This window comes from Myxocyprinus asiaticus, chromosome 26 (assembly GCF_019703515.2).
Source record: "Myxocyprinus asiaticus isolate MX2 ecotype Aquarium Trade chromosome 26, UBuf_Myxa_2, whole genome shotgun sequence".
Lineage (NCBI taxonomy): Eukaryota > Metazoa > Chordata > Actinopteri > Cypriniformes > Catostomidae > Myxocyprinus > Myxocyprinus asiaticus.
In genome coordinates, this window is record NC_059369.1 from 25,332,168 (window position 1) to 25,345,000 (window position 12,833).

Below are 12,833 nucleotides of genomic sequence, written 5' to 3' on the forward strand. Positions count from 1 at the left end.
AATATAGACTTTAAATTAAATCAAGGAAACATACATAATCTCCAAGAGAAACATTTATTATAAAAAGAACTGACAAATATACAAGGTTTAAAAAAAAAAAAAAAAAAAAAAAACTCAAACATTGTCTTCATTTACTAATCAAACATAAAAATGAAGTTACTCAGTGAAAACAATAGACTTGCAATGCATCTATGGAGGAGACAAAAAAAGAGAGCAATTGAAGTAATTAGGTCCGGAAGTGAGAGGTTTGGTAAACCTCAGTGGACCTTCCAATCACACGATCAGCTTCACTTCATCTGTCGCCCCCTCATTTTCCAGTCAGACTGCACTCACAGAGACAGCCCATGGTCATGACATAACCCTATGCCTCTCAGTTGTAGATGAAATTAAACCTGTGAAGGGAAAGTAGGTTGAATTCTTGCTAACCAGTAACTACAACAGGCAAAAAAAAAAAAAACTTTATATTCCGTTATGATAAGTTGGAACTTGAATTGCAGTGATATGATAACCTTAAGTACGTCCCATGAAAATTATGGTGTGATTTTTTTTTTTTTTTTTTTTGGACAAAAGACATGTAATCTATTTCTCCAGCAATACTGACAGATAAGAGTGATCTAATTTCTCCAATTTCACTAATGACACCAAAAAGTCATTTATACAATTTTATCAATACAAAGAGAAAACATTTTCCCTATGTGGAAAACACTTATACACTCCGGTCCACAGCAATGCATCAAATGACTAAAGTTACAAACAAGCACACTAAAATAGGTGCCAGTGACATGAAAATTATTACAAAACAACTTGGATGGCACTGTCCTGTAAAAGCATCAAAAACTTAACATGTTTGATTTTATCAATTACAGATTGACATTTGATCAATTTCAGAAGATTGATTGTTGTTGGCAGAGGTGTCACGATTGTGAAATTTGGCTGATGATTAATGTTCATAAAAATAATTGGGATTAAGTCTATTGCACAGGGGTAGAATGAGATGAAAAATAATATTTTACATTTTTAAATATTTCCAAATACTCTTAATGTCTCTTTTTGGTCAACTTTACATTTACACTGTTGTTTTTTGAAACCAAGCCAACCTGAATATTTTTTATTATGTAGTAGTAAAATATTTCTGTCCTAAATTCTTCACTTTCACACTTTATATTAAAGCTCTCCGATTAAACCCACAAGCCTTTGTTTCGCATTAAGACCTTTGCAATTCTGTGTGCATTTAAAAATGTTTCATCATCTTCAAAGGAATAGAGTAAGGGGCTATCTCCTCTGTGTCCTTGCGTGTCATTAACACTGTGCATGAACCCGCAACAACCAAGAATATTTGCCATTACATGAACACGCTTTGCACTCATGATCAAAATCCTTGCTTGTAATTTGGCGAAGGTTTAGCGCGAACCACCGCAGACGACGCACGTATCAGAATGCTTCAGAAGCAGTTAGTCTTCATGTGCTTTTCAGGATAAAAATCGCAGCTAGATTAAATAATCATGATCAGGCAATTATGTAATAATCGCGAGAGGCCTATGGCTTCATTTAGAAGAACCCCAGAATAACAAACATAATGGGCCCTATTTTAAGAGCGCTAGCATTAAATTACAGAGCATGTAAGCACAATGAATCATTTTCATCTACAATCATGGCTAGTATTAAAAGTGATTGTATCGGCACGCACTTTACTTCTACCGGTTGAAAAATGTAATTAATTTATTGAAACATGAAAGAATTAAACCAAAAATATTTCTAAATTGAAAGTATACTTCAAAAGAATACGAAAATATAATCAAAATAACGAAGTGGTCAAAAAAATCAGAGCCTACCAATTCCAAACGTTCTCTAACTTATTCCACCAGCCCGTTTTGCAATGACTTAAAATCACTCTATGACAACAGGTGGAAAAATACCATAAGGCCAACAAATTATACCATAAATACAAGTGTAAATTTAAATATGATATTAATAACTGAAAAATAAACCATGACCTATAGATAGTTTAAAACAAATCTCATACATTTTTGTTTCATATAAGACGGCTACAACTCTGATTGTCAGGGACATAATTTGATGCTCCACTAGATTTTCAGAGTTTGGACATGAACTTTATTACCACCTGCTGGTGGAATCTCCGAACTGAAAATGCAGGAATTGAGTTTAAACTTTGCGCTAAGACGTGGTTTTCAAACGTCATAGCGCAACAAACTATTTCTCAGGAAAATAGCAAATTGCACTTTGCGCCACTTCATTATCATACTATACACCCAAAGTTTGTGTGCATACACCTACAATAGCGTAAACACTCCCACCCACACCCACTTGTGCTTTGCGCTGGCACGAAAACTGGATTAGAATTAGCGTTCTCATGTAAATTGAAAAAGACGTTGCACACAGTTGTTGCATGTAGTGCTTTGCATGCTCATGAAAATAGAGCCCCATAATTGCTGCAATCAGTGTCCAAGTACATGACTCACCCATCAAAGAGATACAAATTTGATGGAAAACATGCCTTATTGGGGGGTGCACTCATTTTGTTGAATGGCAAGTACAATACAGTGAAAATAGCATTTAATTGCACAAAATAATAATGTCTCACCTGCTCAGTAATTGTGGAAGACTGGATATAATAGGGCCATAACCAGGAGCATTGTCATAAAGCTCAAACAAGGGGGCGGCCACCAGCTTATAGTTCTTTGGCACAGCAAACAATGCTAAAGACACACAAATTAAATGGTATAATCGCTTTAACAACAGTGCATTGGGTGAACAACATATTTTGCCCTACCTTTCTCCTGCAGCTGTACTAGAAATAGCTTCTTATGTTCCTTAGGCTTAGTGGTGTGTGCTGGAATGTAGGGATACTGTGGAAAGAAATGAGACTTGCAGAAAATTATTTTGATTGTTTATTGTAAAATTATTCTCAATCCAACTATAAAAAGAATTAGATACATTTCACTCTATTGATTCAGTGTGCTAGAAAGTAAACAAGGAAATATAGTATAAGTGTTAAGCTCTAGTATGTGTTTGTCTGAAGCAGGAAGTACAGGCTAGATTATGTACCTGAGGTGGTTCAAAGTTCGGTCTCCACCAGTTTCCAATGCAGTCATCAATGACCCAGTCCTGTTTCACTCCATCTTGACGCCCCAAAATCTGACAACAGATTTAGGAATTATTCTGCATTGTAACTTAAATCTTTCCCAGCTGGTTTTGATAGATAATATGGCAAGTCATGTTACACAAAATATTATGATGATTTATCTCAACTCTGAAACTTTTCTTGAATGTTCTAATGTCAACTAGGGTGATTGAAATTTAGGAGGCCTTCACACTACCCCTTAGCTTGATGTTAACATATTGTAGTAAAAAAGTTCTGTAAATGCCACTTTAAGTAACTATCAACACCGTTTTGAATACTGAATCCAGCAACAATACCTCTGTCATCAGTCGCTTCAATCCTTCCACCTCATCTTCTCCAGGGTTCAATTCACCACCAGGGCTGTAAACACAATGTCAGCTGTCAACCCACTTACAACTGTATTAATTAACATAAGACAATACTTTTTCAACAAACGCACTATGAACAAATAAAAAGAATAAGATTGGAGGACAAGTCCATTTCAATTTGTATTTATCACAGGTGCATATTTATGTTCACGTACCCACCTTGTATCGCAATGGAGAAGCAAGCGGTTGCATTTCAGGCAAGTGCAACAAAGTTTAGCAGTCATTAGCTGCAATGTAAATAACTTGAAGGATAAAAATTCTAGAATTTAGTGATATGTGCTTATAAACGATCACACAACCACAGGATGTACAGCAGAATATGCTAATGTAGGATCGTTTTCTAATATCAGCATATATAGTAAAGAAAAGTAGATAATTCACTTGTTGTTGCTGTGTTTTACTGAAGAGACGATAATAAAATCTGCTTCTTACTTAACTGAGAGCATATCCATTTATAATGTATGTATCTGCATAACCTCTGATGATGCATTTATTTACTTCCAAAAGGTGATTTTTCATAAGCCAGGCTGAATGCGAGCTCTGCTTGTCTGTTTACTATACACCGCTAAGAAAGAGAGAATGTTTACCGACAAGATGATGTTTTCCAAGATGAAAAGATGCAGTTTTGGTGCAATGAAATTTGAAGAAGCAATAGAAGTGCACACCGAGTTGAGCTGACTTTCCCAGCTGCTTTCTGCCCCTTTTCTCCCTCTCACTCCTGGTTGTGTTATGTTTGTGGTAGCTGTGACAAAGGAGCTGAGGACTATCTATTTCAGAGCTTGATCTCTCATGTATTTCCTCGGTCTAGCAGTCATCTGCCTATGCAACAGTGCGTGATGAAACAATGCCAAAATGTGACAAACAGTAAAACTATATGCTCTCCGAACCAGTGCGTTTATGAAAATAATAATGAATGGTAACAATTTGATGGCATATATTGCCAGACTGCAATATGAAGCAGCACAAATGAGTATTTTTGTATAGTTGAAATAACAGGAGGTGGCTTCTATCGGAAGAAGTCCACATTCATGGTTGATATGGGCATGCCCTATTTACATTGAAAAATAAGGTGAATGACACATAAAATGAGTGGAAACAGCCACTGTTTACGTACAGTTTGAAGAAGGTGGTTCCCAGCTGCAGCAGTAGTACGTGAGGGAGTCTGTGCTCGTGCACAATCAGAACCCCCTCCACTGTCCGCCGCATGCCGATCTTCTCAAATTCCTCCCGCATCCGCTGGAAGCGTGCGGCCACTGAGCTGTCCTTCTCATACAGCGGCTCCTTGGTGCCGAATGTGTAATTTGTTAGTGGGTATCTGCGGGGGGTGGGGGGGGGAATCCATCATAATGTTGAAGAGTAACGTGAAGCTTCATATTCTAAACTTTATTGATCCATTGGGGGAAACTGGGGTGTTGCAGTGCTAAACAATAAAGTACACAGGGACATAAACTGAATAAACAACCAAAGGCACGGGAACACATTTTTGGCAAGGGGTGCTGCAGTTTAGGCAGATGATATACACATCTTGTATGTGCAACGAGGGCATCAGAGAACCATGTCTCCCTGGGGATCATGTCTATTACCGTACACACACACACACACACACACACACACACACACACACACACACACACACACACACACAAAATGCAAATGGTATGTTTTCACCAGCAATTAAGTCATTCAATATGTCAGCCAATGCATTTGCATTCTACCAAGTTCAAAACTATTTTCATGTCAGTGTGAATGAGAAATAACCACAAAACACAATATAATTATTGTTCAAACAAAACAGCTAATAAAATTAATCCATATTCTAAAATATTAAGCTATTAAGAAATGTCCTACCTGTTACTTGAAGACCCCAAATGTGGCCTTGCACTCAGGGGTATTGCTAATAAAGGTCTTTGATATTTTCAATATCCAAGGTGTCAATAATCTCCGTGTCTATGTGCATTAATCTAACATGTGAGTCTTTGCTGGCTCATGTTACTACTGTAGTCAAGTCTTCAGCCGTCTCCAGCGATTATACAGGGATGAATGAGTGAGGGATACAACACAAGCTATTTATTTTAAACACAAAGTTAGGGAGACAGTCCGTTGCTCAGTGGTTTTAGTGCCATCCGCAGGGCGACGAAACACAAGATCACTAAAGCTCTGTACTGTTTTTGTAAATTATTATAATTTCAAAGGATGAGCTTACACATGAGTAAAGCACAATATTGTTCTGAAGCAAAAAACTTAAGATTGAGGATTGATTAATTTGTTTTTTATTCATACAATCTGTAATATTACACTACAATATTTATTATTACACAATACAATATTTATTATTAAACACAATAATTATAGAATAACACAATTTAATCTTAAATTATTGTCAAATTACTGTTTCATTGTTAACAATCACTTTTTTTTTAAGCTTTTGTTGAAATACAAGATAAAAGAGAAAATAAAAAGTTCACTATCCATCTCAAGGGCTCTCTTCAGTTCGGCAGGGCCCTGCCCACAAGCATGACTATGGAAGCCCTGAACCGTAAGGTGGAAAAACAAAATTACGGTGAAAAGAAAGAAAAAAAGTGTCTCAGTTCCTTCCTGAGCCTAAGTCTTACATTTTTTTCTCTCTTCCTAAAATTATTTTTTTTCTCTCTTCAAAAAAATGCATGCTGTATCAACCTTGGCCACCAGGTGCCATTATCAGTAAACATGTAATCTTTCTTGCTTTTAATGCTTTCTCTGTTGCTATATAGCTGAATAATACATTTATTATTTATTTAAAGGTTTGCAAACCTTAATCAAGACAAAATCAGGTTACATTAGTTTGATGTTGTTATCAGGTGTTACATATATCAACGATGCATATAGGCTACAATGTATTTATAAATTATGTGTTTTGTGCTTATAATTATTAAAGGAATTGTTATTTTAATATTTATTTGACATTCTTCATCTGGAACTCTTCACTTCTGCAGTAGACAGTGTGTTTCAAAAGCATAGACAACTTGTTATATTAAAATATATTATTATAATTAAATTCCACCATGAAAGTCTGCACATCAGACTAAAATCAGACTTCTGAACTCTTGATCTCCCACGATCAAATACATCAGCACTGCACTTTATTACCCTTACTTTTATATCTCACAACGGACTGTCATAAATTATATTATTATTATATTATATTCTCTCTTAACAACTGACTATCAACCGACAGCCTGAATGTCAATACAGTACAATACTGTACATTCTGTATATATACATATATATATACTTTTTATATATTTTTATTGAATAATGTGTATCTATATAGTGCATATTGTATACTGTAAAGTGTTTGTTATTATTTGTATATTGTTGAGTGTAATTATGTGTATATCAGATGTTTAAATTGTGCTGTGTTAATTTGATGTTATTGTAGATTGGTATATGTCTCATCACTGTCACGACTGCTATGTTGATCGGAACTGCACCCAAGAATTTCACACACCATTGCACTTGTGTATATGGCTGTGTGACAATAAAGTGATTTGATTTTGACATGACATCCCCGTTCAGTCACGAGGATTTAATTTATAAATGATCTTTTCGTTTAGAAATTAGATTACTTACAACAATATTAACATTACCAGATGTACCCCTAACACTTCAAAAGGACAGACATAATAATAATTTCCCCATGTTTCCTGTTTTCCTCAATACATTCCTTCGCTTCCACCATGTAACACTGAGCAAAGGTTATAGATGGTTTAGAAAGACCAACAATTTCAAACAAAAAAATAACTGCAGTTGTTACACGACAACGAATGCCATAAACATATGTAACTTGATTTTGTCTTGATAAAGGTTTGCAAACCCTTAAATAATGAATAAATGTATTATTCAGCTGTATAGCAACAAAGAAAGCATTAAAAGCATAAGATTACATGTTTACTGATAGTGGCACCTGGTGGCCAAGGTTGGTATCACATGCATTTTTTTGAAGACAAAAAAAAAAAAAAAAAAAGAAAACATTTTAGGAAGAGAGAGAGAAAAAAAAAATAAGACTTAGGCTCAGGAAGGAACTGAGACACTATTTGTATTTTTTTTTTTTTTTCCCAACTTGCGGTTCAGGGCTTCCGTACATGACAAATCTCTCAGAAAAGGGACGCTATTTTTATTAACATAAATGACAGATATACTGAAAGCGAAAACTGTATTATATATACTGCATAAATACAATGAAATATATGAAATCTCGTTGATACTGTTTTCCAGTCTTGCTCACTAGGCCTTCCCTCGCCTTTGTAAACAGCAGTAGCCTTTTGTGCCAATAGGAAGGAACAAAACACAACAAATACAATCAAGTGTGTAGGAAGGAATGGTTTCAAAAGTGGGGGAAAACGTGCACTGACCTATGAAATGTAAAGATTATTTTAAATAACTTGGAGCATATAAAAGTTATAATGACTGCTCCGCTCTCGAAAACAATACAACAGTAAGTAAACAGGAGGACAAGGAATTCTGCACATCAAGTATACAAGACACATCCTAGTATTTCTTGCACATGTAGCAAATGTGCCAGATCAACGCCTAGTTTATCCAGACCAATGTGAATATGAGTACGGTGGATTTGGGCTTGAAATAAGGTTCAGCGTATTGTTACACATACACGCAGCACTGTGAAAACCGCGCGTCGTGCTCTGCACAGATTTTCCAAACTATTACTATTACATCGGGATTCGAGACGCAGCTTTAATGCACCACTGGAATCCATGCGCGTTAGTTACAGTAATAAACCTGAATGCACTCTTAGTATTCCTGTTTATCTTTATATTAGTAAGTGTTACTCACAGGTTGATGGTTCTTTCGAGGGTGAGCGGCTTAGCGGGTGGGCTAATGTATTTATTTCCGAACTGATTTACTCCACGGGGCCAGCCGGTAGATGGTCGATTAGGAGGTACAACTGACATCGTTTGACGAATAATATATATGCTGAATCGCTGCACTATTCACTTAATTTACCGCTGATTACGATATTAGTCGGACTGAATTGCACAGCCTGGTGCTCGATGAAAACACGGCAATGCTGTGAAAGCACATCCGGGACATTAGATTCCTTCCTATTTTACGACCTTGCGTGTCGCTTTACGGCTCTTCTCTTTTTGTGCGAGGTCAGCGTTGAACTGGAGCTCTGAAAATAATAAACAACTTTTAACTAATAAAGTGAAAGAAAATTACAAAAGCTGATTCATAGATTTTATCCCAATAAGTGCACTCTCAAAAGACTTAGTATTAACATAAACATGACGATATTAACATAAATTACTCTTTTTGTTTAGAAAAGCCTGAAAGCCTTCCTTGCGTTTGTTTCACATCTGACCTGAAATTATACAATGTTATGTGAATCCCAATTTTGTCTTTATTTATGGAAATTGAATTTTTGGTGTAACTGAATATGAAAAAAAAAAAAAAAAAGCTTTTTCTTTACAAACTTATTTTGTTGGTTTAAACTACACTATGTAAGATTTTTTGTTGTTGTTGTTAGAAATGAACAAGATTTAATTAATGAGTAAGTACACCAACAATCTATCTTCCAAATCATGTTTTTGCCCCGATTCACTATGGTAAGCCTTTAATAATGAGAGCTTTATAGCTGTCGGTATGGATTTGGCGAGAAATTGCATACCGTCAGTCGTCCTTGTGTGTTTATGTCATGTCTGTAAATAAAGAAAAGAAGGTCCAGAGCTACTACAGCGTGTGTATATGTGCAGTGATAGGTGTGGTATTAGTTTGAAGCTGAAAGCTGCAGCCACAACAAATGAGTGACATTGACCATGGATCATTCAAAAAGGCAACCCTCTAGGAAATCACCCGTTTTCAAAATAAAGAAACCTTGAACCGAGAAAAGTCTGCAAGCAAAAAGGCAAAGCGACAGGGCCAGTGATAATAAAACACGAAACATCGCTTTTTTAGAGGTGGCGACAACCGACCCAGAGATGAAGTTTTCTTGCTTGACAGGTAAGATATTTTATTGGACCGATAGTTAGCCATGTAGCTCTCTTAGTGCAGTAGTTCGCTAGATAGCATTAGCCACTCTAATGTGGCATTTTATTATGGATTGTGGTACTGCAGTGCTTTCAATTTAAATGTCAAGGAAGGACAATAGAAAAAAATGAATTTATGCTGGGAACAACGCCAATCTTTAAACCTGCTAGCTAAGTTATAATAGTTTCCATTGTTTGACTTTATATGACTAGCAATCGTTGTCTAATGTCAGCGTTGCCTAACTTTTGTAATGTTATTTATTTTTAAACAATTGTTTTCAGTAAGTCGAAACAACAGAGGAAGATGTACTACTTATATCCTAACTTGCAATTTTATGCATCAATCACTAGTGTAAAATGTAAAAGTTACATGGGCTGTGTCTCGTTTGGAAGGCTGCATGCTAGGTAGGATGCGTCCATTTTCCATGAAAATTTTTATATTTTAGCAATCATGTCGTGTGTCCCATATTTCAGACGCCTGTTCTTAATCAGAACTAGTGATGCCCGATTTACGAATGAATCACTCATTTGAGTCGATTCCTTCAAAGAATAATGGTTCATCTCAATCAGTTCCCAAGTTCAGTAGTCAGGGCACTGATCAGGTAGTCGGCCATTTTAAGCGCTGTCTCATTCGCAAAATCGTTCCAGTGCACTGAAACATTTGCTCCCTAAAAAATCCCACAATGCACTTTTAAAACCAGGGAACATTGTTGCTCACTGTGTTCCCTTACCAGAAAGGTCGCCATGCCTTCTGAAGTCTCTCAAGTCATTAGATAACGAGAACAAGTGTGAAACTATGAAGTCCAAGCCTTATTTTCTCTTTAAAATATATGTTGTTTGTAATGTATTTCATTCATAATTACCATGAAAGTGAAACAATCTTTTAAATATTTGAGTTGTTAAAAGAAGGTTTAAAATACACTCCAGTATATTTGTATTTATTTATGCCATTTATCTGTTATACAGTGCATCCGGAAAGTATTCACAGCGCTTCACTTTTTCCACATTTTGTTATGTTACAGCCTTATTCCAAAATTGATTAAATTAATTATTTTCCTCAAAATTCTACAAACAATACCCCATAATGACAACATGAAAGAAGTTTGTTTGAAATCTTTGCAAATGTATAAAAAATAAATAAATAAATAAATAAATAAAATCACATGTACATAAGTATTCACAGCCTTTGCCATGACACTCAAAATTGAGCTCAGGTGCAACCTGTTTCCACTGATCATCCTTGAGATGTTTCTACAACTTGATTGGAGTCCACCTGTGGTAAATTCAGTTGATTGGACATGATTTGGAAAGGCACACACCTGTCTATATAAGGTCCCACAGTTAACAGTGCATATCAGAGAACAAACCAAGCCATGAAGTCCAAGGAATTGTCTGTAGACCTCCGAGACAGGATTGTATCGAGGCACACATCTGGGGAAGGGTACAGAAAAATTTCTGAAGCATTGAAGGTCCCGATGAGCACAGTGGCCTCCATCATCCGTAAATGGAAGAAGTTAGGAACCACCAGGACTCTTCCTAGAGCTGGCCGCCCGGCCAAACTGAGCAATCGGGGGAGAAGGGCCTTAGTCAGGGAGATGACCAAGAACCCAATGGTCACTCTGACAGAGCTCCAGCATTTCTCTGTGGAGAGAGGAGAACCTTCCAGAAGAACAACCATCTCTGCAGCACTCCACCAATCAGGCCTGTATGGTAGAGTGGCCAGACGGAAGCCACTCCTCAGTAAAAGGCACATGACAGCCCGCCTGGAGTTTGCCAAAAGGCACCTAAAGGACTCTCAGACCATGAGAAACAAAGATTGAACTCTTTGGCCTGAATGGCAAGCATCATGCCTGGAGGAAACCAGGCACCGCTCATCACCTGGCCAATACCATCCCTACAGTGAAGCATGGTGGTGGCAGCATCATGCTGTGGGGATGTTTTTCAGCGGCAGGAACTGGGAGATTAGTCAGGATCGAGGGAAAGATGAATGCAGCAATTTTCAGAGACATCCTTGATGAAAACCTGTTCCAGAGCGCTCTGGACCTCAGACAGGGGTGAAGGTTCATCTTCCAACAGGACAACGACCCCAAGCACACAGCCAAGATAACAAAGGAGTGGCTCCGGGACAACTCTGTGAATGGCTTTCAACACCATCATCCCAGCTATACTCCAGAATAAATTACACCAACTCTCTGTTCCCATGTCTATCTGTCAGAGGATTACCAGCTTTCTGACGGACAGGCAGCAGCTTGTGAGACAGGGGAAACTCACTTCCAGCACCTGTACAATCAGCACTGGTGCCCCCCAGGGATGTGTGCTCTCCCCACTACTCTTCTCCCTCTATACCAATGACTGCATTGCCAAGGACTCCTCTGTCAAGCTCCTGAAGTTTGCAGACGACACCACTGTCATTGGCCTCATCCGAGATGACGATGAGTCTGCATACAGAAGGGAGGTTGAACAGCTGGCTGTCTGGTGCAGTCAAAACAACCTTGAACTGAACACGCTCAAAATGGTGGAGATAATTGTGGACTTTAGGAGGAACACCCCAACACTGACCCCCCTCACCATTCTAAACAGCACTGTGGCAGCAGTGGAGTCATTCAGGTTCCTGGGCACTACCATCTCACAGGACCTGAAGTGGGAGACACACATTGACTCCATTGTGAAAAAAGCCCAGCAGAGGTTGTACGTCCTTCGCCAGCTGTGGGAGTTCAACCTGCCACAGGTGCTGCTGATACAGTTCTACTCAGCGGTCATTGAGTCTGTCCTCTGCACTTCAGTAACTGTCTGGTTTGGTTCAGCTACGAAATCAGACATCAGAAGACTACAAAGGACAGTTCGGACTGCTGAGAGGAATAATGGTTGTCCCCTGCCCCCCTTCAAGAACTATACACTTCCAGAGTGAGGAAAAAGGCTGGAAAAATCACTCTGGACCCCACTCACCCTGCCCACTACCTTTTTGAACTGTTGCCTTCTGGCCAACACTTCATAGCTCTGAGCACCAGAACTGTCAGGCACAGGAACAGTTTTTTCCCTCAGGCTATCCATCTCATGAACAGTTAAATTGCCCCATTAAGCAATAACTATGTGCAATACACAGTTTAGTCTTTTTTTATATTTATCCAACACATCCAACCTCTTCTGCCATTTCATTCCTCTGAAAAAAACAACAGCAAAAAAAAAACATTTGCTCTGTACATAACACATTTGTATTTGCACTGTACATAACAGATAACAGATTTGTATTATATTGCACTACGTATGTGTATGTGTGTATGTACATATGTGTATAACTAT

General features: G+C 37.7%; 2 protein-coding genes across 2 annotated transcripts in view; both read right to left on the bottom strand.

The window, feature by feature from the left end:
* LOC127417146 (leukotriene B4 receptor 1-like) overlaps positions 1-12,833 on the bottom strand; it is a 186,118-nt gene that overhangs the window by 3,660 nt on the left and 169,625 nt on the right. The gene's annotated exons all lie outside the window — the stretch shown is intronic.
* On the bottom strand, positions 126-8,578 carry LOC127417150 (cleavage and polyadenylation specificity factor subunit 5). The gene is made up of 7 exons (XM_051656894.1): positions 8,341-8,578; positions 4,625-4,825; positions 3,439-3,502; positions 3,067-3,156; positions 2,792-2,867; positions 2,603-2,717; positions 126-392 (listed from the first exon to the last, which is right to left on the bottom strand). The coding sequence occupies exons 1-7, from the start codon at positions 8,457-8,459 to the stop codon at positions 371-373; spliced, it is 687 nt and encodes a 228-aa protein (XP_051512854.1). The 5' UTR covers positions 8,460-8,578; the 3' UTR covers positions 126-370.

What these genes read in the sequence shown, in the direction of transcription:
- LOC127417150 (XM_051656894.1), bottom strand. Translation starts at nt 8,459, where the DNA reads ATGTCAGTTGTACCTCCTAATCGACCATCTACCGGCTGGCCCCGTGGA. An exon ending in GGAACCACCTTCTTCAAACT is followed by an intron (nt 3,503 to 4,624) that starts GTACGTAAACAG and finishes TTGTGTTTACAG; the next exon opens with CCCTGGTGGTGAATTGAACC. An exon ending in CGAACTTTGAACCACCTCAG is followed by an intron (nt 2,868 to 3,066) that starts GTACATAATCTA and finishes TTCTTTCCACAG; the next exon opens with TATCCCTACATTCCAGCACA.